The sequence below is a fragment of the Phyllopteryx taeniolatus genome, chromosome 9 (genome assembly GCF_024500385.1).
Source record: "Phyllopteryx taeniolatus isolate TA_2022b chromosome 9, UOR_Ptae_1.2, whole genome shotgun sequence".
Classification (NCBI taxonomy): Eukaryota; Metazoa; Chordata; class Actinopteri; order Syngnathiformes; family Syngnathidae; genus Phyllopteryx; species Phyllopteryx taeniolatus.
In genome coordinates, this window is record NC_084510.1 from 26,585,831 (window position 1) to 26,612,855 (window position 27,025).

Genomic DNA, 27,025 nt, shown 5'->3' on the forward strand with positions numbered 1-27,025 from the left:
CACACACACACACACACACGCAAGCCGTTCCTAAACTAATAAGCAAACTTTGATGACACAGTTCAAAGAGGCATCAAGGTGGCGGTCCGGTCTCTGTGTACAATATTGTAGACGAGGAAAAAAAGCAAACACAAAAGAGGAAGCCAAGCGAGGCAGGGCAGCCTTTGACTGCAGGAATTTTCATTGTCTCAAGAAAACAATTGTGTTCATTCCTGGTTGCTATTTTAAACACTTCACTAACCCTGGGAGATGACATTGGAAGGACACTTTTTACAGACTTGTCCAAACAGAAAGCTGAGATTATGACTTATTAAACCCGCAAGAAAGGCTTCATAGAGCACTTAAAGAAAATCCTTTTTTTAAAGTCATAAATCAATATATTTCCTTTTGGGGTACATCATGTATCACCATGTTTGTACTGGCGTGGCTTGATAAAATTGACTGACTTGTAAAACTGGGTAGACAATGCCGCCTCCTTGCGGTACTCTAATGCAACAGCATCACTGCCGTGTAAAGGTAAAAAGTCAATGGTGGAGTTTTGTTAGAATTATTTTTGTTTTGTATTATGTTCATTATATTTAACAATTTCAATTGTCATACATGTACATTGCAGCATATACAGTATTTACATTATTCATATAACACGTAATACACGCTTGAATTTTAGTTGTTTTGGTTTCAAAATGCAGTTTAATAATTGTATCTCAAAACATGGACTTTTTTCATTTGAATTGTACTTTTAAATTGAATTATAGTGTATTTAATACTTTTAATTGTATGTATTTATATTATTTTTATATTGCAGTATGAATATTGTAGCATGTATTATTTATGATATATTATGATATGAAATTCCTTACTTGTTTTGATAGTAGTTTTTTTTTTACGCACATTTTTAATGGTTGTATCTCAGAGCACAGACTTAATTCCGTTATTAATACTGTATTTCATTAATTGTATTCGTTTTTTCACGACTCTGTTCATTATTATTGTTATTATTTGATGGTGATGATTAGCTGATTGACCATTAATATTTTTGCATTATTGTGTCTTTGGACAATTAATGCTTGAATTTGCTAGTTCTGATTAGGTTGAACAGACTTCATTGTAAAAAGAAAAGTACAACTTTTAAACTCGATTTTGTGTAATAATAATGCAGTTTATAGAAATAGGCATCAGGCAGCTCTCAGTATAACGATGCAGAAACACACAGGGTACCCATGAAATCTCTTTACAACTTAGCAAACTTTGTTTTTTTGTAACATTGTAAAGAGACTTTGTGGACAGCCTTTATTTATTTATTTTGAGAATGAAAACAAAGCATTATACAGCAGTGAAGTCCTGTATTCTGTAGGCCTCTTAACCAGGGGGTCTAAAAAGGTGCCTTGAGGGGGGTCAGCTGAGTGCAGTGTTCATGTCGCGTCAAGGGAGCAATGAGCGAGCGCGTAATTAAGTCACGGGCCAACCAAATAAGTCATATTCTGATGAATTATTCAGGGTTTGTAAGCAGATGAACGCGACCCCCACCCTCCTCATGTTACAAGATAACTATATTCCCTAAACAAACATTAGTCCTTTTTATTAGCATTGCGTGTCAACGAATGTTAATTTCAAAAAAAATCCTAATAATAATGTTGGCTTTTGTGTGGATTTTCCCACCTTCCTGGCATGTCACGGGTCAATTTGACCCATTTAAAGTGTCGAAAAGGGAGCCAATAATGTGATCTGGCTGTCTGTGTGGCATGCAACACACACGATACAGCAGAGTCAGTTATATATCATTTTATATATATTATAAAAAATCCACTTGAAGTGTAACTCGAAGGCAATGCACATAAAATATGTGACGTGGATTTAACCAATGGCAGAGCAGTGGCGTGAGTTCAGTGTCCAGACTTTTTTTGGGGGAGAGGTGGGGGGGGGGGGGGTATTTCAGGTACATTTGTTATTATTATTGCTGTAAACTAGCACTCAGTATGGTCCCAAGAAAGTGAAAGTCAGTGATTGTGCCATTAAAAAAAACTGCAAAGTTTGCCCCTCCTTAGTCCCAGCAGCAGAGAGAGAGAGAGAGTGCAACAAGGCACTCTCGAGGCCACGCCATTTAAAGGCCCAATACAAAACTGTACTACAGTGTTGTGGCCCCGCCCGCCAATGCTGCGCCATGTGCCTGCGCAGCGGCTGCTTGGTCATTGCACTCCTCCCTGCACTGCGCTGTGTAAACATTGTGTGTTACAGTGCGTGCGTGCGTGCGTGCGTGTGTGACACCTGCGACTTAATGACACTTAATAAAACCGGTTTCATTCTTTAGATTATATTATTCATTCATTCGTGGGGTTGCTGGAATCTATCCCAGCTGACAGGCGGGGTACACCCTGAACTGGTCGCCAGCCAATCACAGGGAACATGTAAACAAACAACCATTCCCACTCACATTCACACCAACGGGCAATTTAGACTTTTCCGTTAACATACCGTGCATGTTTTGGGGATGTGGGAGGAAACCGGAGTGCCCGGAGAACACCCACGCAGGCACGGGGAGAACATGGGCGAGGCCGGCTTTGAATCGGGGTCCACAGAACTGTGAGGCAGATGTCCACCGTTCCGCCAATTCTCTTATGAAGTTTCTATTTATTTGACTAAACAATGCTATTTTTATCATGATAATTGTGGGTTTTTCTTGGGGCTTGGAGGGATCGGATTTCCAATTTCGCCTTTGAAGGGTGGGTAGGCTTTCCAAAAGCCAGAGTGTTTCTATTCAAGTTACCATAAAATGGGTGCTCACGGTTGCCATGGAGACCAAAACGGCGCTGAAGTTGACAGGCGCTCAGTCGCCTTGTAACTGGAGACAAGAAGGGGGCGGGAACCCACCGCCCCGTGCTCTCCGCTCATTGGGCTCCTGCACGTCACGTGACCAGCGTGGAATGCAAATACGAAAGAAATACGAAAAAAACAAAAAAAAGTTGCTCTGCCATTGCTGTGCTTCTGCTTCGGCCGGCCAGAAATGGAGTGCGTAGTAGACTAAGCAAGGGGACACGACACCCAAGAAGCAAGGGCGACCCGTCGAGGCTTACGATAACGGTAAGCGGGTGGCTAATTTATTAAAAAGTGGCCTCCCCCCGCCCCACCCCGCTACTGGCTAGTGTGCTGGAACGCGGGAGGCTGGCTCGCTAAGCTAAAACATTTCGTGTCGTTTGTGCATTAAAGTACACGTTTTTGTCAACACCCCAATTCCGTGAGCTCACGTAAGCTCGGTCGTGTGACGAAAACAAACGAGATGAAGGGTAACATTTAAAGCTCGGTTGCGCCGTACAAGTCCCAAACGCTCGCTTTTGAGGGTAAGATACGGGCGAGCGTGACGTCACTGGAGCTGTTTTGACAACCTCGCGTTGAACTCCCACCTCGGTTCACATTTGCCAGGCACATGTGGGTCGACCACGTGACGCAAGTGGCACTGACGGGCCACACTATTGAGGCTGTATGCCCATTTCTGCAAATCCCGCCGGATAAAACGAAAAAAATGGTTGACTGCTCGTCTCCTTCTGGACTGCTGTCTTTGTAGTGTATTCGATTGCATGTAGGTTGAAAAAGGATGAGCAAATCATCGTATTGTTTTGATTCAGGTTTTCCATAAGATCCTAACTTCATTGAAATTGGGGTTAGTAGGTCCAAAAGTCAAGTCATTTACAGCAAGTTACACATGGCCAACTAACCCAAAGCCCCACTTGTTCCTCTTTCCCACTCATCTCGTTGGTACCTGGCACCTGACCCATTTACATCATCGACACGACCCGTGAGATTGATTCATCAGAGACCCTCCTTCAGCCTTTTCCTCATTTGCGTGCTTTGCCAGAGCTATTTCACTGGATGGTATTTATAGATTACGAGGCAAGATTTTTCGTTTTGAGGTTACTACTGCTCCCTCAGCAACGGCATTAACAGTGCGTTACATTTGCGAATGTGATTATCGAACGAACGCGGGGTGGTAAAAATGCTGCAGAGTCACGATGAAGCGCTGGGTTGACTCATTCAAATTGGGCACGCTTGTCTTGGACTGCAGCCAAGGGTGTCTTTGGAAACCATTGCGTTGGGATCTTTCCATTACAGGAGCAACACTGTGTGTTTAGACACTTCTCTGTCGGGGCAAAGGTTGTTGTCAGTTCACTACGGAATCCTTTCTTTTTTTCTTTTAAGTGAACCTGTAAAGGAACCTAAAACAACTGATCAGTGTTGGGTCGCAGGTGAGCTGGACAACCATTCTTTCGGTCTTCAGTTAACCTCACGTGGATGTTTTGGGGACTGCTGGAGTACCTGGAGAAAACCCATGCATGGGGAGAACACGTAAGCTCCACACAAGAGGACCTGAACGCAGACCCATCGACCGTGGCACGAAAGCCTTTTTAGTCGGCCTCAACATGGTGCAAAAAACTGCGATCGGCTGGCAACAATTGTTGTAGGGAGGCGTCTATTGCCCCCCGACTTGAAAAATAGTAAATTGGGACAGCAGCGTGCTGTGATGGCAGACAGCACACTCAATTGGAGAGGTGGTTGCCAAGTGATTTCAGTGATAGCAGCAAGAGATTTTGTCCAGTAAACAACAATAAATGCGGCGTCCGACAAATGACGTACGGTGGCATGGTCAATTTTAGGCGCGGCAATGGATGGAGATCTCCAGTTCTTTGAATAAGCCAGGTTGCTTGAAAGTGTGATTTGAAGCGAAATGTGAGTTTAAAGTCGAATACAGCACAGCCGTATCAGGTCTGCTCCTGGTTACAAGCGAAGCCAGAGGTTTCCGTTGTAACTAACTGCTTGTCATCCAAACCAGCAGGCTACTTACTACCAGTTCGGTAGCTTAGCCACCAGTGACACATATGGACACCGTTGCACCGGGCGACATCCTGCGCCCCGGTCGGCAGTGAACACCACAACAAACAAGTGCAGTGTGAAAAGGGAGGGGCCCTTTTGGATCCAATCCAGGGCTTTTTCTCTTACGAGGTACTTTTACTGTACGAGGTAAACGAATACAAGCTCCTACTAGGTAGTTAGCCCAAATGAGTCCCAGTTGGAAGCAGGTACACGACACAGATAGGCGACTCTAAATTGTCGTCGTGCTCAAAACCTTTGGCACCCCTGGCGTGCCAATATTTCTTTAGCATAACTATTGCCTTATTGGCACCCCTGGGTGATGACTGTATGCCATCTAATGTGGGTGAATGCGTTCTGTCAAATTTTGATCCGCATTTCAAGTCGTCGCCACGCAAAAGAGCACGCGAGGGCCTAATTATTGTATGCTCTTACCGCACATAGCGCTTTTGATGTAGAAAGCATAGGCTGCAGTCTCACATGAAGAGCACAGTTGTGTTTTGTTTTTTGTACCCTCCTGGAAAAGCTTGTAAGCATCTGCATTGCTGTTGTGACTAATAATGAGCTTGGTTTCCCTTTTGAAAAGAGGACATGGTTTGTTTGCTTTTAAAAAGCCTTTGCTGGCTTCGTTAAAAAGCGTTCCATTTAGTCTAGTGTCTCATGACGCTTTAGCGAGCCCGGCTTTCATGCCCTGAGGTCCATCATCAGGCAGCCACCCTATCATTGTCCCTTTCTTCATTTTTGTTGACCTTCCAATCCCCGCCTCACTAGTGCAAGACTGGAGGCCCACGTCCCTGGCCGCACCTCCAGCTAATCTATATGCTAATGGCAAGTTGATTATCAATGAGCTTCACGCATGGTCGGACCCAATCAATACAACATTTCAGCGGCACGGCTACATTTCACCGAGCCAGACGTGCAGGTGCCGTCCTAATGTGTCGGGGCAGACCATAAGCACGCCATTATCCTCTGATTCCATCTACTCGGAGTGCACATGAATGAATTGTCTTCCCGTCCGGGGAAGCTTTGAATTCCAAAAGTCCAAAAGTCAGTTCATTCATTGAGAGGGTATTTTTATTTGATTACAATTCGGGCTCATTCTCAGAACTCAGCGGGTCCTCTGTTCAATTCCGGCAGTTGTGACGTAACCCGAATTTATATGCAAGTGAACATGCAGTAGTCTAGCGCATTAGTAAAGTGATTTTTTTGTATCGATTGAGGAGTCTGTCTGCTACCGATACAGTCGTATCTCTCGCCTTTGTGAATGGATATCCTGTCGTAACCGACCCTAGTATTTGTTACTCCAAAAAGGCTGTCTGAATGCCCACGGATGCGTTTTCACCATTCTAGTTAGAATTTTGATATGCTAAGCGCTGCTTTTTAAACATATGGGGGATGAGTCAGTCCAGACCACCGAACGTTTGATGTCGTTTTAAATGAGTAAATCTGAATGTATTATTAGTAATGCCCTGACTGCAATGCATTATTGATAAGAATGAATGGACATGTATAGGAAAGAGGTGCTTCTCGATTAGCCAATCAGCAGACAGTTTCAAGTGGACACCTGGTTCTCCCTGCAGTTGAGTAAATAAACCCTTCTAGCCCCTACTGTATATGGACCGAAATAACCTGGTGTCAGTTGCCTTGCCAAATGGATGGGAATTAGTGTCTTGTTGGCGAGACAAGGTACGTTGCTGCTCATGGCCTCAGCTAGCTGGCTGACTGACTGACTGACTGACTGACTGACACCAAATTGGCCTCCTCCTAACTGCTGGTTGTTTGTTCAAATGATTCAGTTTGGTTGTACGAAAACGGGAACGGTCATTTTGTTTGCCGATTATGTTGAAACAAATGGAAATGTGCAGTCAAAGACGTCGATGCTTTAATGACATTTTCAGAAGAACACAACCGATAATGGTAACGTACGTCATGTCGGGATCCCTGCAAACATGCATGCAAAAAAAAAAAAAATACAAAATGTGGGTACCGTAGGGGGAGGGAGCAGAGCATTATTACCATCATCTTCATTAGAGAGCATCCCGCTATCCAATCAGCACGCCGCCCTGCTCGGGAATTCCGCCGTTGCCTCGTTGGCTGTCGCTAGGATACCACATAATCAGGAGGCAGGCTGCGGCCTGGTTGGCGGAGCAGGGTGTCGATGCCGGGACGGCGAGCTTGCCGTGCGTTAGGGGGTAGGTGGAGGTGTTGGAGGAGAGGGGTCGGTAGGGTGGGTGGGCTGATATAGCACGCTCGCGCGCACGCATTCAGTCAGTCAGTCAGTCGCTCAGTCAATCAGTCAGCCAAGCAAGCGCTCGCGGGGAGGCAGACAAAGAAGAGCATCATCCTGAAGTAGGACAGCACGCTCCCGGGGGATGGGCCATCATACCCCTGCATCGCGTTGGGGGGGCCAGAGGAGGTAGGAGAGCCGGCCGGGGTTGCGGGGCTTTGTCTCAGCAGCTGAGCACCCCTCTTCGCACACGCACAAACATTTGCAGTAACCACCATTGCATATTGTATGTTGGGCTTGATGGAGGCTGGTTGCCATCCGCGTTGCGTTGGAGCCAGCCAGCCAGTCTGTCTGTCTGTCTGACAGTCTCCTAATGGCACTTCACAAATCCTCTAGACACAAGTCTGTTCGGCCACAATGGAAACATCACCTCCGCTTGAGGGTGTGCGGGTAGCTGCGGCCGACTTGTTGTAGTTGTTGTCAGTACGCTTTGGTTGGTTCCACGGCAGAAGTTTCAAGTGGCACGGTTCCCAAAAGCAGATCATCTGATCTATCCTGTTAACGTGAGCTTGACGTAATTAAAACATGTCGAGCGGTGGCGTATCCACATGTGCGCCCAAACAACTACAGAATGCTGAGATGACCTGCTCCGAATCAATTCTGGGATCAGTCAGTCGCATCTCTGTAACCGTTATTTATCAGGGTTGGTATTGAAATTGCTTACATCATGTACTGTTGTGTACCAACATGAATATATTTCTCCAAAAATCATGTTTGATCGTGGATTTAATGACCTAAAAATGTTTGAATGCATTGATAAGAATGGTATGGACACAAACGTTGTTCATTCAAGTCTGTGGTTGCGTTGTCTTGTGACAAAGACAATTATTTAATAGAAAACCAAATGGACTGTGGTTACATAGATCCTTTCTATTAGAAAGATTTAAAGGTATAAAGAACTATGAGTGTTGTAAGACAAAAAATCTGCCAACAAACTTACCAACGTGGCTCACGGACTTCCTTCTGCACCAAAACATCACAGCTATCGATTTTTAACAAAGCGTGCCTATTCAAATGTGTCAAAGCCAACTCTTTTCACCCAACATTGTATATCAAGGATTTCCTAGTTGTTGCGACTTTCAATTCTGAGTAGGCGTAATTCCGCGAGGCTCCCGCCACGAGATTTCTCAGACAGTTGAAGTGCATACTGGAGTAAAGACATTTGGTTCTTCTCAAGCTATTTCTAACACTTTAGATCGGTTACTAATGTGTAAAAAAAAAAAAAATGGCAGACCCACGTGTGGGCTGACCAATACTTTCGTTTTGTGAAAAAATGTGGACATGGCAGCTTTTCGCCCGACAGTGTTGAAACGTAAACACAACTGATCTCAGATATTATTGACACGTGCACGGAAGTATCCATCCATCCGTCCGTCCATTTTCTTCGCCGCTTCTCCTCACGCGGGTCCCAGCCGTCATCGGGCAGGAGGCGGGGTACGCCCTGAACCGGTTGCCAGCCAATCGCGGGGCACATACAAACAAACAACCGTTCGCACTCACATTCACACCTACGGGCAATTTAGAGTTGTCAATGAACCGACCGCGCATGTTTTTGGGATGCGGGAGGAAACCGGAGCGCCCGGAGAAAAGCCACGCAGGCAAACTCCACTTGAGAACTGTGAGGCAGACGCTCTAACCAGTCGGTCACCGTGCCGCCTGCATGGGAGGCTCTTAAATGGGAATTGGGTACTTACTCACAAGAGGTCAGCATGTGTTTTTGTCAAATGTGCTATGTGGGGACCGTACTGTGTGTGTGTTTGGCGGTGTACTCCATCACCCTGTTACTGACGGATGGGTGATTTCCCCTCACGAAGAAACCGCTGGGGCCAAAAGCACCATTTTCCAGAGGGGATTCCCTCCTCTCCCTGTGAATGCGGCGCTACTGCGGCTGCTGCTTTTGCGTACAACCCGGAGCGCTCACTTGTTCTGATTGGATTTCAGTACCGTCACTCACACCAACATTTTGAATGCTAATGAGCCCTTAATGAGATGTCTTTGTGCAAACTTTTTCAGCCCAAGAAATAGTTTTTTCGTTGACTCTACAATTTGCATTTAATGGAATAGCATATGTTTCCTTAAGGCTTTTTCATTTGGAGGTCTGCAAAATAAGCAGGCCGTACATCTGGGCTCGGGCCCCTAATCCTCTCTAAATAGTAATGAGAAGGAGGAGGAGGCAGTAATGGCTTTAGAATGGCGGCGTGGCGGCAGCGTAGGTCCTGATTTAATTACTTCCATCAGAGCCTCCTCACACTGTTTAAAATCCCCAAGCCCCTCTCTCAACCTTCACCCCTCATTTTGCTGTTTAATTACATGCACGCACCTTTAACCTTCCGGCTAGAAATTCTATCCACCCCACTTTAAGCTTTCTTTTTCACCCCAATCAGCTGGTGACCCCACTTCCTCTGTAGCGTCTCAACTTCCTCTTCTTTAGTCTCAAATGCTGGATTTACTGATTTACTTAATTCTGTGGGGTTTTTTTTTTTGGGTTGGTTGGGGGACTCTCAAGTGGCACAATTGGGGTATGCGTCAGGCGGCATTCAAATAAAACGCTTGGAATTGGATGTCTTCAGATCGGAAGCAGGCCTCTTCCAAACGTGGATATTAATCTGATGTGTACTGGATGGATCGGCCAATGTTTGATTTAAAATAGCACAAATAAATGCACTAACAGGCATTTGCTGTCAATCTCAAAGTACAGTGAAAGTATGGGCAATTAAACATGGTCTATAAAGATGCTACATGAGAGCTGTGTCCATCATTAATAATTGCAGATGACGGCCAGTGGAGTATTGTGAGCTTTAAATCAATAGGGGGAAGAGTCACCCCAGGCTAACTGAATGATTCATGTTTGTATTATTTCTGTTTGCGTACATGTAGTCTCTGCCCGTTGTTGACGCTTGTGATATTGGGCTGCAACAATGAATCCGGCAGGAAAGAGTCCGTAACAGACAGAATGTCTAAAGTTTGGGATCGTTTCGCACTAGGGCTGCCACAAATGAGGATTTTGCTATTCGACCCGTCGCAGATCATTTTTCCGATTAGTTGACTAGTTGGATCATATTGCTGGCGTTGTGCTGCCCTGAAAGGCACGTTGTGTCTCAGGTTTTGTTTGCATCGCATTCTAGGATTTTTGGCGAAAGGCTCAAATTCTTCGGGCTCCGTGGCAAACGCCGGCTAGTCGTAGTTCTCGGTGCTACCGCTACTGCGGCCAAAAGGCAAACAACAGGCAAGCACGCGGAGCGTTTTTGTTTTTCCTTGCTTAGTTCTGCTTTGCCTCACTTAGCCTAAAAAAAAACATTTAGTGGTGCCAAATCTTGTGTGTTGTTAATCAAAATGCAGAGGCAGGGTGTTTTGTTTACAGGCAGCTAATTGCACCCACTTCTGTTATTCATTTGTTCTTGCACAAGCACTTCAACGGAATCAATTTCCCTTCTGACATTAATGCCTGCAGCGGCATCAGAGAGTTGGCGTCACCATTTGCACTTCCCTTGTGATTTATTTGTACAATCTTAAAAGAAGATGTATAGTCTGCCAGTGGATCCTTGGAACTTAAACACAATCTGTTCCAGGAGGAGGTTTGACCATCTTTGATGAACCGTGTTTTTGTGAAAGATCATACAACGTTTACAACATTGCGATGGCGTTCACCTGCAAGTCAAATTTCAAATGGCAGCTAAATGAGTTGCCAACAGTCACTGATGAAAAGTAGTTGCAGTAGCCTGTGCACGACGCGACATTTCAGTCGCGTTCGACCGCGCCGAACGTGTTAGTTTTCAGAAGCTAACGCTGATGGGTAATGCTAATCTTTTGCTTCCCTTTTGGCTTTGACATGACAGCATGGATGCCATGTGGGATGCAGGTGTTTCTGCATGATAGTGCCTCTGTATGATAATGATTCTGACAGCGTAGTCCTCGAAAGTGCCTCTGGACCTGATCAGTATATATATATATATATATATATTTGACCTTCAAAATCAATTTTGTTTACATACATTACATTGTTAAAATGCATACTAATTAATAGAACCATGATCATTTTGGCCCGTATAATTGTGCGAGCTTGAAATTTTCATACCGTTTCCTCTCTACCTGTAGCAAGCATTACTGGAGCTCCGCCGTATTTGACTTATGAGGGATTTGAGTGTGGTTTGTTTCTCCCGGAGACGTTAGCGGTTCACTTTGCTTTGTGGTTGCCTCTCAAACACCAAAACGTGTTTCCTTTCTCACGCACGCCACTTTCTGTTCCAGGCACAGGCGGGCCATTCAGAAAAGCCGGGGGTCAAAGGTGAGAAGAGCAGAGGGCACCATGAGCGAGCCGGGGCCCCCCACCGCAGCCACCGCCGCCACCACGGGCGGCACCTCTGCGACCACCACCAGCGCCACCGCCTCCAGCTCCACCACGGCTGCCGGGAGTCACACGACGACACCTTCTACTGCCACTACTGCTTCTGCTAGCAGTACTAATACCAGCTGCGGCAGCAGCAGCAGTAGTAGTACTAGTAGCAGTACTACTACTACTACTACTGCAGCAAGACAGCCAGTCCCTCAGATTTCAGTTTACGGAGGGATACCCGACAGGCAAACTGTGCAGGTGATTGCTCGTGTAGCAGTGCTAATGTGTGACTGAAAAAGAGAGAGAGATGTTTATGTTGTGTCAGGTCTTCAATGACAGTCAAAGAGAGGAATTTTCTTTGCACTTTAGTGCTCTTGACACCCTGACCCCCAGGATTAGCCTCCACACTGACTGAATGAGGGCCCGCTTGACTCTTAATGGCAGGTTTCTCCTCCATTCACACCAACAGCATTGTTACCAAGCAGCATAAAGGAGAATTGCTCGTTTAGTACCACGGAGGAGCGGCCTTCGCTTACACTCATTTTGAGATGACCGGAAGCTTCGGTGTTTGTCGTCGCCCCTTTTTCATGGCGGCACGTAGTATCTGCTCAGCCCGGGTTTGAATATGGGTCATGTAAACCACTGCCCGATGCTCACTGCTTGGGCATTTTCGTCATCCCCCGAAGCCAATGTTGGATAGCATAACCTGCAGCTGCAGTGTTTGTACAGGAGACTCTTGTCCAGGCTGATGTGTTCAATGTGGTGTTTTGTGCTGTTTCCCCACTGTACGGTTTTGAAGCGGAAAATCAGCCACTCCAAATTTGCAAAAGTCTCAATAAGTTTCCATTTGTGTACCCGAAACTATCATATTACCATTACGAGGTGCCGCTTCACACGTCTTGATCCGGCCCTTGTTTTGGTTTGCTCTGTCGTTCAGGTGATCCAACAAGCGCTCCACAGGCAGCCCAACACGGCGGCGCAGTACCTGCAGCAGATGTACGCGGCCCAACAGCAGCATCTCATGTTACAGACCGCGGCGCTCCAGCAGCAGCACAGCCTCAGCACTGCTCAGCTGCAGAGCCTTGCTGCCGTGCAGCAGGTGATAACACCCCTCCCGAGCCCCTTTTTGGAAAAATATATTCCCCTCGCATGTTTTATTCCGTGTTAAATATCTCTCCACCGCCTCGGCCACCTTGCCACAGGCCAGTATTGCAGCAGGTCGCCAGAACTCCCAGAACAGCACAACTTCTCAGCAAACGGGATCGACTCAGACCACGGTGAGAACAATCTCTGACACTCGCTGGAGCGCAGATCTCAGTGGATTCAATTATACAAATTAGACACCCACCTTCTGCACATGCCCCCCCACACCGGTTTGACCGAATGATCCGAAATTGGGTGGACATGACGTCTACATTTTACTTTATTAAATGCATATTTGTAAGTATTTGGGCCCAACCACCAGGTGAAGGCTGTCATGGCACTGTTGATTTTTATTCTTCTGACGTATTACTCGCCTTCACGGGGGGCCTCATTACGCCCAAAATGCAACAATATTTTGCAATTGTGAAAATGTATGTATTTTAGGGGTCAGGACATGGCCCCATCAGATCCATTAAGTAGCTTTCTAACCCACGATTCACCGATTGGCGTGAAATTGGGTAGACATGGATTTCGTAACAGGATGGACCAAAAAGTCTCATGTCCCCATCCTAGGGAACAGGAAGTCGGCCATTTTGGTTTGAATCAGCCATTTCTCCCTCAGTAGCGCCCCATGAAAAGCCCCTCACCAATCAACATGGAATTTGGTGGACATTTCTTTCATAACAGGACCCACAAAAATTGCTCGAATTTAAACAAGAAGTTGGGGATTTTGGTTTGAAGCAGCCATTTGGCTCCTATTTTGGCACACTCCCTCTTTGGGAATTTACCCAAATTAGCCCCAATCCGAAACAGGTATCCTAAACATGTGATGCTAAATTACAGAGCTTTTTTGTCTCTGTTTCTGACAACTTCTCTTCTCCCCCCGTAGATCAACCTGACCGCCTCACCGGCGGCCGCACAGCTGATCAGCCGCGCCCAGAGCATCACGTCGGCTCCCGCCGGTATTTCCCAGCAGGCTGTTCTGCTGGGCAGCCCGTCTAGCGCCACCCTCACCGCCAGCCAGGCGCAGATGTACCTGCGTGCGCAGATGGTGGGAACATAGCCCAAGAAAGAAGCCCTTTCTAGTCCTTTCTAGCTACTATATGACTTCTGCTGACTCAAGTGTGTGTTGCGTGTATTATTTTTGTGGATATTGAATGGTGTGATGCATTCAGGTAATCGGTGCAATGTGTTGCAGATGGTACAAGTTAGAAGCCCCTTTTTTTTTTTTTTTTTTTTTTTAAACTGAAGTTGTTCTCCTTTGCTGGAGGCTGGCACTGAAACCTGGCATTCTATTGAGCTCTTATGCTGATGTGTTGTGTGGTGTGGTGTGGTGTGGTGTTTTCCAGGCCCAGCAGAGCAATGTTTTCCAGGCGCAGCAGAGCAACCTGGTGCAAGTGGCCAGGAGTTTGGGCCGAGCCGTGCCCCTGTCGCCGCAGCTGATCTTCACGCCGACGGCCACCGTGACAGCGATGCAATCCGACAGCTCCGCTCAGGTACCCTGGCTCGACACTGGCGGGGAACCCTTTCAAACGCACATCGGGATTCCCGATGGGACCCCAAAAAAAAAGATAGCAAAAGTATTCCCATATTCTGTCATTACTATTACATTATAATGCACTTAACTTTTCCTGCAATGAATAATCATTTATTCATGCTCCAGCTCACACTAATGAGGGCAAGCGATATCGAAAATTGTTGGCTGGATAAGCCAGTAAAATCACGCTAGCGTCTTTTTGTCTCAAGAATCAGGTCCAAAATCTGGCCATACGCGGCCAGCAGGGATCGACCACGTCCTCCTCCCAGACTCAGACGCTGCAGGCTCTCAGTCTGAAGCAGAGCCCGGTGCCCATCCAGCCCGCGTCGCTTGTAAAGAACCCCGGACAGGGGGGGCAACCATCTGCGGCAGTCAAGTCCGCCTTGTCCGAGAGTGCCCCGGAGGTGGGAAAGAAGGGGGACGCCGCCGTGGTCACAGAGGCCCGGGCCATCAACATGAGCCGCAACGTCACGACAATCAGCGCGCAGCCATTAATTGCTCCAGGTGAGTGGTATCTGTAAAGCTTCATTAAGATTAGGTGTGTTTACAATTTCCTCCCACGATTTTGAGTTATTATAGCACCACAAGTTTGGACCCTAAAAACTTCTTTTATGCTCCTAACCAATTCATGATAGATAGATAGATAGATAGATAGATATTGGCAGATAGGCAGCCAGATAAATGGACAAATATGCAGCTGGACAGATACGAGGGAATTTAATAAATGGGCGAATGAGAGCTATTGTATAAATTAAAATGTGCCGTCCCCCAAAGTTGACTTTTAGACTTTTAGACTTTTTTTGAAAGCTAAATTCAACTTTGGTCAATGTCGTGTTTTTTCACAAATCGACATTAAAATGTGTTTCAAATGGTTTGCCCTCTTTGACTGCAAAGTTAATGTTTCCTGAAAAGTAAGGATTCCGCCCGAAGCCAGCGAATTGACGCTTACAAATGAGGAGCGAGATCTTGGGAGACTTAAGCTCAGTGTTTTTCTTTTTCTTCGCGACTTTTATGGGTGTTGTTTTGTATACCACCACAGACGGCTAACATTGGTGGCAGAGAGGAAAAGGGTTAGGGTGCGATGATTTAAAAACGCCACAAATTAAACGGTGGCTTGTTACAATATGAGCAATATTTGTAGCAATATAAATGCAGTTATACAGCGCACAACATTTAATTCGAGGTCTACATATAGTAATGGAGGTTTTAGATCGGGGGATGTTGCCGATCTTTGTCAGCTGTGTGGGTCTGTGATGCCCTTCCATCCATCCACCCATCCATTTTCTGGGTGGACGTTATTTCCTGATATTATATTGTGTTATGTTATTTCCTGTTATGAAAGCAATGTCCACCAAATTCCATGTTGATTGGTGAGGGGGCAAATCAAACGCTTCTCCTCACGCGGGTCGCGGGCGCGCCGGAGCCTATCCCAGCGATCATCGGGCAGGAGGCGGGGTCCACCCTCAACGGGTTGCCAGCCAATCGCAGGGCACACTTGAACAAACAACCATTTGCACTCACATGAACCCTTTCAGACTTATGTAATTAAGGACTATACAAATAGACTTTATTTAAATAAGACCACTAGGTGACAGTATCGCTCTGCAAACATCGGCGTCAGGCGTCTTCAAAGAGCAAACAGTTTTATTAGTTTAAAAAAAAAAATATTATTATACAATGGTTAACTTTTTGCTCAAATGGTAAAATATGATTCAGGTTTTGATATGTTGTGTCTTTTGTGTTCTTGTCTGTCTACTTTGTGTGAAGCGGCCTTTGGTTCCTGAAAGGAATATGTCCAAGCTGTTATTGTTATTATTGAGTGGATATTCTGGATGTCGGCATTAAATATGAATTGGGTACTTGCAACTGTCATGTCGTTTTAGGACAAAATAAATAGTAGTTGTCAATATTTTGAGACTATTTTTCATTGTTTAGGATATTAATTAACCAGCTCTGAGATGTTGAACCAACTAAAAAAACCGAAATGCTTCCCATTATTATGCCTTGGAGGCCAAAAGAGGGATGTGATTTGGGTCAGGACAAAGAGCCAGCTGACAAATGGCTCCTTTTAAGGCCACAATACCTCCCTAAATAGAGTAGCACACATGCGCGCACACCGGGTTTAATAACCGCCATGTGTCTCTGTCCTCAGAGTGACTCGATGGTGACTGTGGCCTGCATGGCGCTGTGAATTTCTTAATTAAATAAAAAGGTTTTGCTTGCAGCCTACACGCAGATTCAGCCCCACTCACTGGTTCAGCAACACAAGCAGCAGCAGTTTGTGGTCCATCACAGCCAAGGTTCCCAGAGGACCTCCGGTCAGCTGCCGCAGACGGCGTCCATTCAGCCGTCGCCGCACACCGTCCCCGTGCTGCCCAAGCCGGCGCCGCACCAGCCCGCCGCTCCTGGCCAGCACGCCACCATCTTCCACTCCACCATCAGCTCGCACACCCTCCCGCCCCCTGCCTCATCCTCCTCTTCTTCCACGCTGACGAGTCAGGCCAAAGCTCAGCCCGTGCAGCTCACAGCCATTAACCTACAAATACATCCCACGGTAAGAACCGCAACGTACCCAACAATTTGCTCATTTAAGTTCCACGTCCATGCGTACACCTGTTTTTTACGGGTCCAAAAAGATGCCACCCACCGAGCGACGGTAGAAAGTGGAGAGTAGTCGGCTTTCCCCACACAACATGAAGATTTTTGCTCGTAAATATTGAAGATGTTATTTAAGAGTGTCGACCCCGACCCGTTTTGGAGCCTGTTGTAATGGGGACCAATCCACACTCTTAACATATCTCAGACCTAAGGATAATTTTATAGGATCATCTTATCAGACATAACAGAGTCTGGTTTGACTTCTTTGGTTGGGAAGTGGCAAAATGGGGACAAAAGCAGCCTGATTGTCTTTTTGTGTCTAACCGGGTGCTGCTAGAACCCCTTAACTGTAAGTTCATTTGAGCCAAGGAGAAGAAAGCAATATGTGGAAAAGACGCTTGAATTATCAAGGAAAAAGTACCGGTACATCTCCTCCCTGTAACGTTTGGTTTTCCATTAACGCCACAGGCCTCTCGACCACTGGTTCAGGAGTGTAAAGATAAGCCAACTTCCCTCGTAGTCAGAGAGATTTGTGCAGCCTCCAGCGTGCAGCAACAAAAGCTGCCGGCGCCGGCGCCGGCGCCAGCGCCGGCGTCAGCGCCAGCGCCAGCACCGACACAGCAGCAGCAAAATATGCCATCGCAACCCAGGAAGCCCGGAGAGCAGCCCAAAGCTGACCCAGCGCCACAAGGTAACTCACTCAGGACTAGGGTTGCAAAGGGGTGTCATGATTTCCCTGCAATATAGGCCAACACTACTCACAAAAAGTTGGGCTTATTCTGCTTCAGGGGGAAATATTCAAGATGAACCTCGGTGGCCCTTTCCCTCTACGAACATCCTTGTTGAAACCTCGCACTGGCGAGGGAGCCTGTTGATCAGTTGTTAAGTGTCGCCTTGGTCTCGGGATGTCAAAATGGGAACGGCGTGACGAAGAGGACTGTTTCGATTTAAAACAGGCCATTTCTTCATTGAGTTTTTTGGCTTTTTGTCCAATAATTGAGCGAGAGGTGTTAGGGTTGACTGCTGCCACCCACTCGTACGGAAAGTTGTGCAAACATAGACTATTATTAACTATTTTGGTACAATGGATTACTGTGCAACATGACAGTCATCTTGAATATTATTGTCGTTTACAACTTATAACGCTCAGTTTGACAGGTAGCAACGTGTTGATTGTTTTAGTCTCGGAATTAGAGCTGATGATGTTGATTAATGTTGAGTGCACATGCAAGTTGATTGGCGGTTTGAAAAGGTAGTTAACAACAACAGCAACAATAATAATAATAAGAATAATGACATAACGATTGTACTACTACTTATTGTTGGAGTCCGCACCGCAGACGATCATCTTTTTCCTGAGGCGTTTGATGTGTCATTTCCCGCTCAGGTGGGGGTGTGACCAAGAGGCCGACGCCCGCACCTGGGACCCCACCGCCGGCCACGACCTCGGGAAACGACGGCGAGGCGCCCGACGCGACGGCGCTCGCGTCACGCAACGGCGAGAGCAAGCCGCCGCAGGCCATCGTCAAGCCGCAGGTCCTCACGCACGTCATCGAGGGCTTTGTCATCCAGGAGGGCGCCGAGCCGTTCCCAGTGTGCGTAAGTGGCCCCCCCCCCCCGCCCCGCGGCAGCCAGACTCGACCGGACGAGCCCAGAGCTGTCGAGCTTTCTCTTGGGTGTAGGGAAGCTGCCAGCCTGCAAACACAAAGCCTCAATCTTCCTCGATGTAGGCTGACAGCGCACAGCTTGTCTGTGATGCTGGCTTGAATTATGGACACGTTGCACTCGCCGAAAGACAAACAACACAGCGTCTTTCCTTCATCAATTTGAACTCTCTGTTGTGGAACCTCTTAAAAGCGGTCACCGTTCGACATGAAATATAAAAGATGAAAAACCGAAAAATACAGAAAGATGTTCGAGGAGCTGAGAGGCTCAATCAGCATTGTCATCTCCTCTAGGAGTGGCTTGGGAAATGACGAACCACGAACATTTTGACAAAATGTACATACGTACATAGTACAAGTGATCAGGTCGATTATTTGCACACTTCCCTGTTGACAGGTGGAGCGTCTCCCCATCCTCATCAACAGCCCCAAGAAACCGGACAGTCAGCTCTCCTCCGACCCGGACAAAACTCCAGTGAGCAATGCGGCGAACTCTGACTCTGAGCCCGAAGACTTGAACCAGACAGGTGAGGTGAAAAACACTGAGGTCGTGTGGCCCGAATGTGCATATTTCGTTTGCCCCCCATGTGCTCAAACGTCTTTTTTTTTTTTTTGTTCTCAAAAATAGTCTGTCCAGCATGCCGATTTTCTGCCTAAAGTAGACATTTTATGCATTTTGTCACAATTGAATACAGTTCCCAGATCTTTAATATTCTTTATATGTCAAGGATCAAGTTGAAGTCACTTTACACACGCTATTTTTGCCTTGCTGAAATTAGCCCGTTTGAGAGGGTGGCCCTGTCTTACACAAGTGAGCAACTGGACACCCCTCCCCATATACGGCTTTCTTTACTGTGAGTTTGGAGATAAGATGGCAATTAGGGGGCTGTTAAGACAATAAATCAATTTTCAATCGTTTTCAATGCAGCAGTTCATGCTGTATAGTGTGTGTTATCACCAAACATAAATGCCCCTCTTGGGCGGTTGTTATAGAAATTGAAATGAAGTGCAGAAGGGGCTTTCTCACAGACACATTTTGATAAATGTGTAGATCACAAACACATGACTTGTCGAACTTGACATTTGATCGCACGTATTCACTCCGAATGTCAGAAGAAGCTATCGTTCTCCTCTTTCTCAACAGAAAAGGATCAAGAGCCCAAGCTTACGTGCGAGTACTGCGGCTGGGTGGACTTCGCCTACACCTTCAAGGGCTCCAAGCGCTTCTGCTCCATGGTTTGCGCTAAGAGGCAAGTCACCGTTTAAGTGTTTGACGGAATATCAGTCAGTCGAAGCACTGAAGCTCTCGCCATTCTAATATTTGAATGCAAAATGTAAGAATGGGTTTTCCGTTTGTGGAATCCTTTCCAATGATCAGTTATTGTTTAGAAATGATTGGTAAATCTGTGCGCTCTACTCATACAAATGATCGGACATTTTTGTGCACAGGTACAATGTGGGATGCACGAAGCGCATCGGACTGTTCCGTCCAGAGAAAACCAAACCAGCGAATCGCTGGCGCAGAAGAAATCAGGGCCGCTCTAGTATCGAAGCGAAGAAGCGGGTAAGCCAAACACGCCAGAGAGCCTTGTATTACTTAAATGCTATGCAGTTCTTCCTCCCCACAATTTACAACACTTCCCAAGCGTCTTGTCGCTGACATTCTTCAGTCCAAATCGAAAACGGATTACAAAATTGCAGGACCTGCACAACACTGTCACTCTCTGGTTGAAATGACTCCGTTTTGGGGGGGGGGGGGGTGATTTTGTCTCATACTAATGCAGTGTTTGGCTTGGTTACTCAGTTTTGTCAACTTGGCGACTTTTTCGACCTCTAGCAGGAGCCCACCTACTTAACGAGTGGAAGCCGCCGCGCGGCCATTTAAAAAAAATTTTTTTGGGGGGGGGCTCTTCCTTGCAACCAAAAATGTTATATTAGTGCTAGATGGTGGCAGCGAACTCAACTCTATTCACAGCTAGTAGCAGTGTGGCAGATAGGGAATAATTTAAAAAAAGGAAAAGAGGCTTCAAGGTGTTTATTGCCACTCCCAGTTCGAGTTTGCTGTCAAACTAAACATCAAACAAAGAGAATTACACGTGTATTTAAAACAAGCACATACTTTGCCTGAGGAAAGTCTGCTAGCTTCATGCTCACACATAATGTAAACGGGCTAAAGAATAGCATCAATGTTGCAGTGTTATGAGCCTTCAAGCAACATATATTTGAACACAAATCGCAGCAATACATGAAGACAGACAATATAGCTTACTGAGTCGATTCGTTTTTAGCTTTGGCAGTGTCTGTATGTCTGCATTATTCTGCCCCCTGGTGGTAGAGAGGGCACACCAGAAGGAAGACTGCGGGGCCGGAACGGAATAATGGCATTTCCATTCATTTCAATGGGGAAAGATCATTTGTGATACGAGTGTTGACCTCATTCAAATCTTCGTCTTATCTCAGTTATTAAATCCAAGGGTTCACTTACTTTCCCCCCCCCCTGTGCTGTGCTCTGTTAAAATGTGAAAACACATAATTGTTTGTGTGGTATTAGATCTTAGGAGAGTCCCTTTGTTTTTAGCCAAGATCAGATACAGATACGTTTGATGCAGAAATGTAAGCGCTGTAGTGACATCGTAGGCGATGTTTCTCAAGACTGAGACTCGTAAAACTTGTTTATCCCCTATTTATCTTTATCAACCCTCTCAGAAGATGTCCCCGTCGCCGCAGCAGACTCCGGGGGGTTCCGTGTCCTCTCCTCATCTCTCCCAGCCCAGCCAGGAGGAGTCCAGCCCGTGTTCGGAGATGTCCAGCTACGAGGAGCCGCCTTCGCCGCTGTCTGCGGCCAGCTCGGGACCCCCGGCGACCCCCGCCCCTGCTCCGGTCCCCGTCCAGCGGCAGCCCGGCAGGGTGTCGTCGGAGCCGGAAGCCCTCGGCGGCAGAGACGCGACTGCCGCTTTGTGTCAGCCTTTTTTACCCAACGACCCCACCAAGTGGAATGTGGAGGAAGTGTACGAGTTCATTTGTTCATTGCCAGGTCAGGAAAAAAAAAGATATCTTGTGCAATGTCTCCCTTCAGCGATATTGGGCAATAGCTACACTTGAGATGTAATATGAGAGTGCTTCCATCATATCAAAGAGTCAACCCTTTGGAAATACCTCTTGGACTTTCATATTTTGAAGCTCGGAAATGGGTCGCAGTATGCTATTGGTAGGCCTCACGGTGAATACTCGAGTGGCTAGCACATCCACCTCGCAGTTCTGAGGTTGGTGCCTTTCTGTGTGGACTTTGCATGTTCCCGATGCACTTGCTCTGGTTTCCTCCCGCATTCCACAAGCATGCATGTTAGGTACATTGAAGGTTTTCCATCGCTCTGATTGTGAGTCGGAATGATCATTTGTCCATATATGCCCTGTTAGTTGGCGAGCACACCAGTCACCCTAATGAGCATAAGCCGTATTGAAGATGCATATTATTTTTTTTTATTGCCAGTATTTATTCTTGGAAGAGCAATTGCATTTGGGATTTTTTTTTTTTTTTTTTTTTTTTATGGCTAAACCTTTTGAAGAACATATTTACTATTGCTCCCTTGCTCATATTTTCATTTTCAAAATTGAACACATTTTCAACTGAAGGAAAATACTATTTTTTGTTTTTTGATTTCAAAAGCTTAAATACACTACAAAGTTTGCACGCCAAAGGAAAATTAACTTTGTAAATATTTTTCAAAATAGTAACTGTAGAAATGTTCCTCAATGAAGGAAAATTACATTTCTCATGTTTTTACATAGTAAAAAAAAAAAAAAAAAAAAAAAAAAAGTACTGTTTTTAGTCTGTGGATGGAAATTAAGTTATTTTTTTGTTCTTCAAATAAATGTACTCACCAAATTAAACGTTACTTATTCCTTCTTCATGTTTCTATTATGATTTGACACTTTGAAGTACGGATCCAATTGAACAATACAGAAGTCTCTATCCTGTGCATTTCCTACAAACCGTACTTCAACCCACGTTAATAAACGTCGTGATAAGTTAACTCCTCTCTGAGAGTGTCCCACTCCCTTTAGCAGACGCTATAAAAGAGCTCTCGTATTGGATCTCATTCGATTTTGAAGGTGCACCTCCTGTCTGCTCTGTATACGTGTATTTTATCAATGGGCCATCATTTTTTGTGTGTCGTCCACACAGGCTGTCAGGAGATCGCCGACGAGTTCCGCTCCCAAGAGATCGACGGGCAAGCTTTGCTCCTGTTGAAGGAGGACCACCTGATGAGCACCATGAACATCAAACTGGGACCAGCGCTCAAGATCTTCGCACGCATCAATATGCTCAAGGACTCGTAGCGAAGGGTGCGTGCGTGCGTGCGTGTCTCTGACTGCACTGCGACCTCACCATCTCATCTTCACGGACTCCTGCACTTGATGGCGGCGTCGCCAGCTGACCGAGGATTTTAGTTCGGGAGAACTGACTGAGATTGAAGGGCGCATTAAGTGTTAATCAAGAGAAAGTTTCTTTCATGAGGATTCCGAGGTATGAGTGCATCTCAATAAATGATAGTCAAGTAGGAAAGTTCATTTATATCAGTAAAAGGGATTCATTCAACTTTCAGAAGGCCAATTCCTACGCAATTTTTCCCCACGAAATGTGTTGCCGTGTTTGGAGTGAAACACCTTTTAGAGGTTTTCTACGATATTCTAATTGAGGTGCACCTGCAAATGTGGTTTACAGAAGCATAACAATGAAGGTCTGAGAGAGTCAAATTAGCACTGCCGTGATATTTTAGATATATATATATATATAAAACAAGCCGTATGAATGGTCGGCAGGATTGTTCCTGTACAGTTCTGTCCTTTTATGTTTCACTAACGTGGCACTTACTGTCTTTTTTTGTGTTGCCTTCACCTTCAACATGAATATTTGTGCATATTTGTGTAAATACCTGCCAGACTGACTGAAACCGTGCGGTTAACTTATCCTGGTTATTGGAATAGAGAAATGATGTTTAATATTTTTGGAAATATGCAAATGTATAAAAAAACGCTTGAGTTGTTTTTGTAAATGATGTCATCGCTGTGTGTGCTTAGTGGCCGCGGAGGCCTTTTCTAGGTAACGGCCGTGCTTTTGTTAAATGCTTGTGTTTAACGGCACCTTTTGGTACGCAGCGTTTTGCAGCTATAAATGATTTCGACTTCACTTTGGTCCTCTTTAATTGCCGCCCTGCACTAATAACGTCTTGCTTTCTTAGCAGGAGAAGCTCTGATGTGAGTGAAAGTAGGTCTGAATTGATGGACATTGTTGCAGGAAGAACCCTCTTGTGTGTCTCATTGATTGGACCGCGGTCAGGATGGAAGTTAAGGTAAGTCCAAAAGTCGCTTTATTACACTAACAATTGTGTTTTTCAAATCACATTGTTATGCGTTGATCATTTTGGTGATTCCAATGAAAACATGCGCGTTAGCTTTATTGAGGACTGATAATTGCCCATAGGTGTGAATTTGAGTGAATTGTATGTAGACGAGCGCTACAGAAATAGGATTTTTTTATGATGATTCTTTTTAACAGACGAATGGAGATTTAGCTGTACTTGTGGTTTACCCCCCCCCCCGGCTATGATACAAAAATAAGTGGCGGGAACTGTGTCTTTGGTTTGGGCCAAGATTCTTACTCCTCATGCTAGTACTGAGTGGAGTTCGGACTTGGGTCAAATGGGTTTTGATTTTCCATCTAAAATCAAAGTAAGTGTCGAGCAACAACGGACGGACCCTCACAACTGCCGTTTCATGGCGAATCATCGAAACGATCACATGTTGACACCGTGCGCTACCATCACGAGACCGATCTAGCATCGCCCGTCAGTCGAGGGTAGCTGCTTCGGAATGTGGCTCATTTCGGTGGATTTGTCGACTTGGCTCCTGTTTGTTTGGCAAACATGCGCCCGAGAACCTTTCCAAATCAACAGTGACATCAATGAGGCATAATCAGACAAAAACAATTAGAAACATGAGACTTGCGGGAAGCTTTTCTCATTGTATCGTTTAATATCATGAATATAATATTTCTTCTTGAAATGTATCACATTTTCATTGACAAACCCAACTCTGGCCACAAACATGGGCAAAGCTTTGATTGCTGGTACGGTTTTTGTTTCCTCTTGACATTTTCTACGACCTAGATCAATTGGCATGCTCATCAAAACGGCGCTCTAAACGCATCGCCATACATACATAATAAGGGAAGTCGCACACAGGCCAGAAAGTCGACGTGACCTTCCTCGCTGTCGGACAGGTTACCTTTCGTCAGCGTGTATAGGTAGCGGGGGGATGGGGGATGGGGGATGGGGGGTGCGGCGGGCGTACGCACGCAGCGAGATCTAAATGTCAAGAGTGGATTTGCTTCATATACCGCTTCCCCGCTTTAACTCGCACGAGCCCGCCCGCTCGCTCGCCAACTCAGAGCTTGGTGTCCGGGAACTTGAACGCTGGGGCGAGCTACACAAGGAGAACACCAAATGTTAACAGAGCCACAAAGACCATGCGTCGTGTGTCACCCGTGTCACCTTCCAACTTGCTTCATATAGCTGCTGCTGCTGCTGCTGCTGCTGCTGGAGTCGGGGCCCACCAGTTTTTTTCTGTGTGAAGAACTGAATTTGGTACCAAAAGCCAATTACGCCCATACATTGATGAGCACAATAACCATCCTGAAAGCGTGGCCTGCATGCTATTGTTCGAACGAGTGATTCCCAACTTGAGCCCCATCGTTCGCATCGGCGGAAATCCGACGCAGTTGCGACTTACGCCTGTTAGCTCGCCAGCTAGCTGATGGCTAGCGCCTCTCGTCACGGTGCGGAAAGCCCCGCGATGGCGCACGGGTTACATTCCAGCCACGTGAGGCTTTCGGCGGATACATTTTCATGGCTTAAACGTGTGGTGATATGCAAGCAGCCTCCGTTTTTCAGCAGAACGTGGTTTCACGCATTCGGCGGGAGTGCCCACAGCATTTGCGAGCGGAGGCAGTGACTTGATTTTGAAACCCATTTTATATGCTCGGTGATTTCTTTTAATCATTTCAATTTGTCGGGGTTGTTAACTCATTCACTGCCAGCCTTCCCAGTTAACATGGACATTTGACTTGTAAAGCCGTCAATGGCACTTTTCTCTGCGGTGTGTCAAATTGACAAGACATTTATGTATTTTGTTAATCTACGTATAGTGACGGCCGAACAATTGAATGCTCTTCCGCCGGATGGACTGCATCCATCCACCTGTTGCCATTCATACAACGGAATAATATAGTGGGAGGAAAAAGTAGATGAGACCTTTGTGATTTCTTAAATTTCTGCAGAAGATTTTGTTCTCATTGAAATCACAAGAATAAACCGAGTGCATGCTCTTGCAGGACGGCCGCTCCTTGGAAGAGAAGCAGCGTTGCTGAACGTCCGTGCACTGAACATCAAGACTTTTAGAGTTACTTGTGGAACCTTTTCCAGCTTTCTGCAAGTCAACAATTCTTAATTGTAGGCTTGCGAGGCATGGTACACACAGGGCAGTGCTTCTTGACAAGACAATGTTTTCGAGTGAAGCCAGACCTCCTAGTTTACTTATTGATTGGACTCCAGGTCGGCTCACACCTGACTCTGCTTCGCTCTTGGAGAAAGAATCCCTGTCCTGTGAATTTTTACATTATTTTCAATACAAATATGAAAACAATTGTTTCAGCAGACTGTTTATCCATCCATCCATTTTCCGAGCCGCTTCTCCTCACTCGGGTCGCGGGCGTGCCGGGCATCGGGCAGGAGGCGGGGCACACCCTCAACTGGTGGAACGAAAATGAGGCAGAAATGAAAGAAGTTCCTCAGGGCTCACTTACTTTTTCCTCCCTTTGTACCTTCGACCAGATTTCCCACTCAGTACATTTGTGAATCAATCATTATTTCTGTTACTTACCTTTGGTGACATTTTTGTTTTCATGATCAAATATGTGCCTTCGCTCAGTAAAGGTTGGAAACGCAGGTTTAGAACTCGGGCTTTTTGTCATATGTAATTGGTTTTATTTTGGGCGCAACTGCATTGCGCCAGGATGCGCTTAAGAGGTTCAGCATTTCCTTTCTGGACCACGACCAATAAAGTGTGAAGTCATTTTCAGACGCGGCCAGTTTGCTGTCTCAATGGGCTATTGTAGAAATCAAATGTCAAAGTAAAACTTTTGTAGTGATTTATTTTTAACATAAAAATAATGCATTACAATAGACATGTAATGGATTTCCCTCCTGACACCAGCACAGGGCTCAGTTAAGTTAGCTCAACTATAGCGCTGCCAAATCACATTAGGAACCATTTGGAGCCGTTTGTTTATTCTGGTATCCTTCAGTGGTGGTGACATCACAAAACCAAAAGCCAAATAAAAAGTGAAACTGAGTTAACAACTTGGACGCTCACTGAGCTGAGGTTTCACACGGAGGTATCATTTGATGTCATGTACGACAATTTTGGTCTACTACTACCAGGATCCGCTGTGGAGACACAATTTGAATACTCCGTACAGTTAATTCAGGCCCAACTCGTTTGCTGCCTTAACGGGCGAATCGCAAACCCCAAAGCGAAACAGA

The 27,025-nt window shown here is 45.9% G+C and overlaps 2 protein-coding genes across 6 annotated transcripts in view; one reads left to right on the forward strand and one right to left on the reverse strand.

The window, feature by feature from the left end:
• The first annotated feature begins 2,921 nt into the window (after positions 1-2,921).
• On the forward strand, positions 2,922-23,613 carry phc2b (polyhomeotic homolog 2b (Drosophila)). Of its 2 annotated transcripts, none has more exons than XM_061785237.1 (15): positions 2,922-3,078; positions 11,396-11,738; positions 12,418-12,579; positions 12,683-12,757; positions 13,513-13,674; positions 13,973-14,119; positions 14,370-14,664; positions 16,386-16,714; positions 17,227-17,449; positions 18,146-18,357; positions 18,820-18,949; positions 19,567-19,672; positions 19,872-19,986; positions 21,129-21,456; positions 22,609-23,613. In XM_061785237.1, the coding sequence occupies exons 2-15, from the start codon at positions 11,454-11,456 to the stop codon at positions 22,761-22,763; spliced, it is 2,724 nt and encodes a 907-aa protein (XP_061641221.1). In that variant the 5' UTR covers positions 2,922-3,078; positions 11,396-11,453; the 3' UTR covers positions 22,764-23,613. The 2 variants fall into 2 exon arrangements, with proteins under 2 accessions (XP_061641221.1, XP_061641220.1); XM_061785236.1 differs by lacking the exon at positions 2,922-3,078 and adding an exon at positions 7,130-7,276.
• An 821-nt stretch (positions 23,614-24,434) lies between these two features.
• The window catches only part of anks1ab (ankyrin repeat and sterile alpha motif domain containing 1Ab), a 35,552-nt gene continuing 32,961 nt past the window's right edge, over positions 24,435-27,025 (reverse strand). For all 4 annotated transcript variants that reach the window (XM_061785248.1, XM_061785243.1, XM_061785246.1 and 1 more), the window contains one exon: positions 24,435-24,908. In XM_061785248.1, coding sequence (XP_061641232.1) covers positions 24,870-24,908 — 39 coding nt within the window. In that variant the 3' untranslated portion in view covers positions 24,435-24,869. The remainder of the gene's footprint in view (positions 24,909-27,025) is intronic.

Excerpts from the sequence above, each read along its gene's own strand:
- phc2b (XM_061785236.1), top strand. The coding sequence starts at position 7,233 with ATGGGCCATCATACCCCTGCATCGCGTTGGGGGGGCCAGAGGAG. Across the intron at positions 12,580-12,682 it reads GCCTTGCTGCCGTGCAGCAG|GCCAGTATTGCAGCAGGTCG; the intron begins GTGATAACACCC and ends ACCTTGCCACAG. Across the intron at positions 14,665-16,385 it reads GCAGCCATTAATTGCTCCAG|CCTACACGCAGATTCAGCCC; the intron begins GTGAGTGGTATC and ends TTTTGCTTGCAG.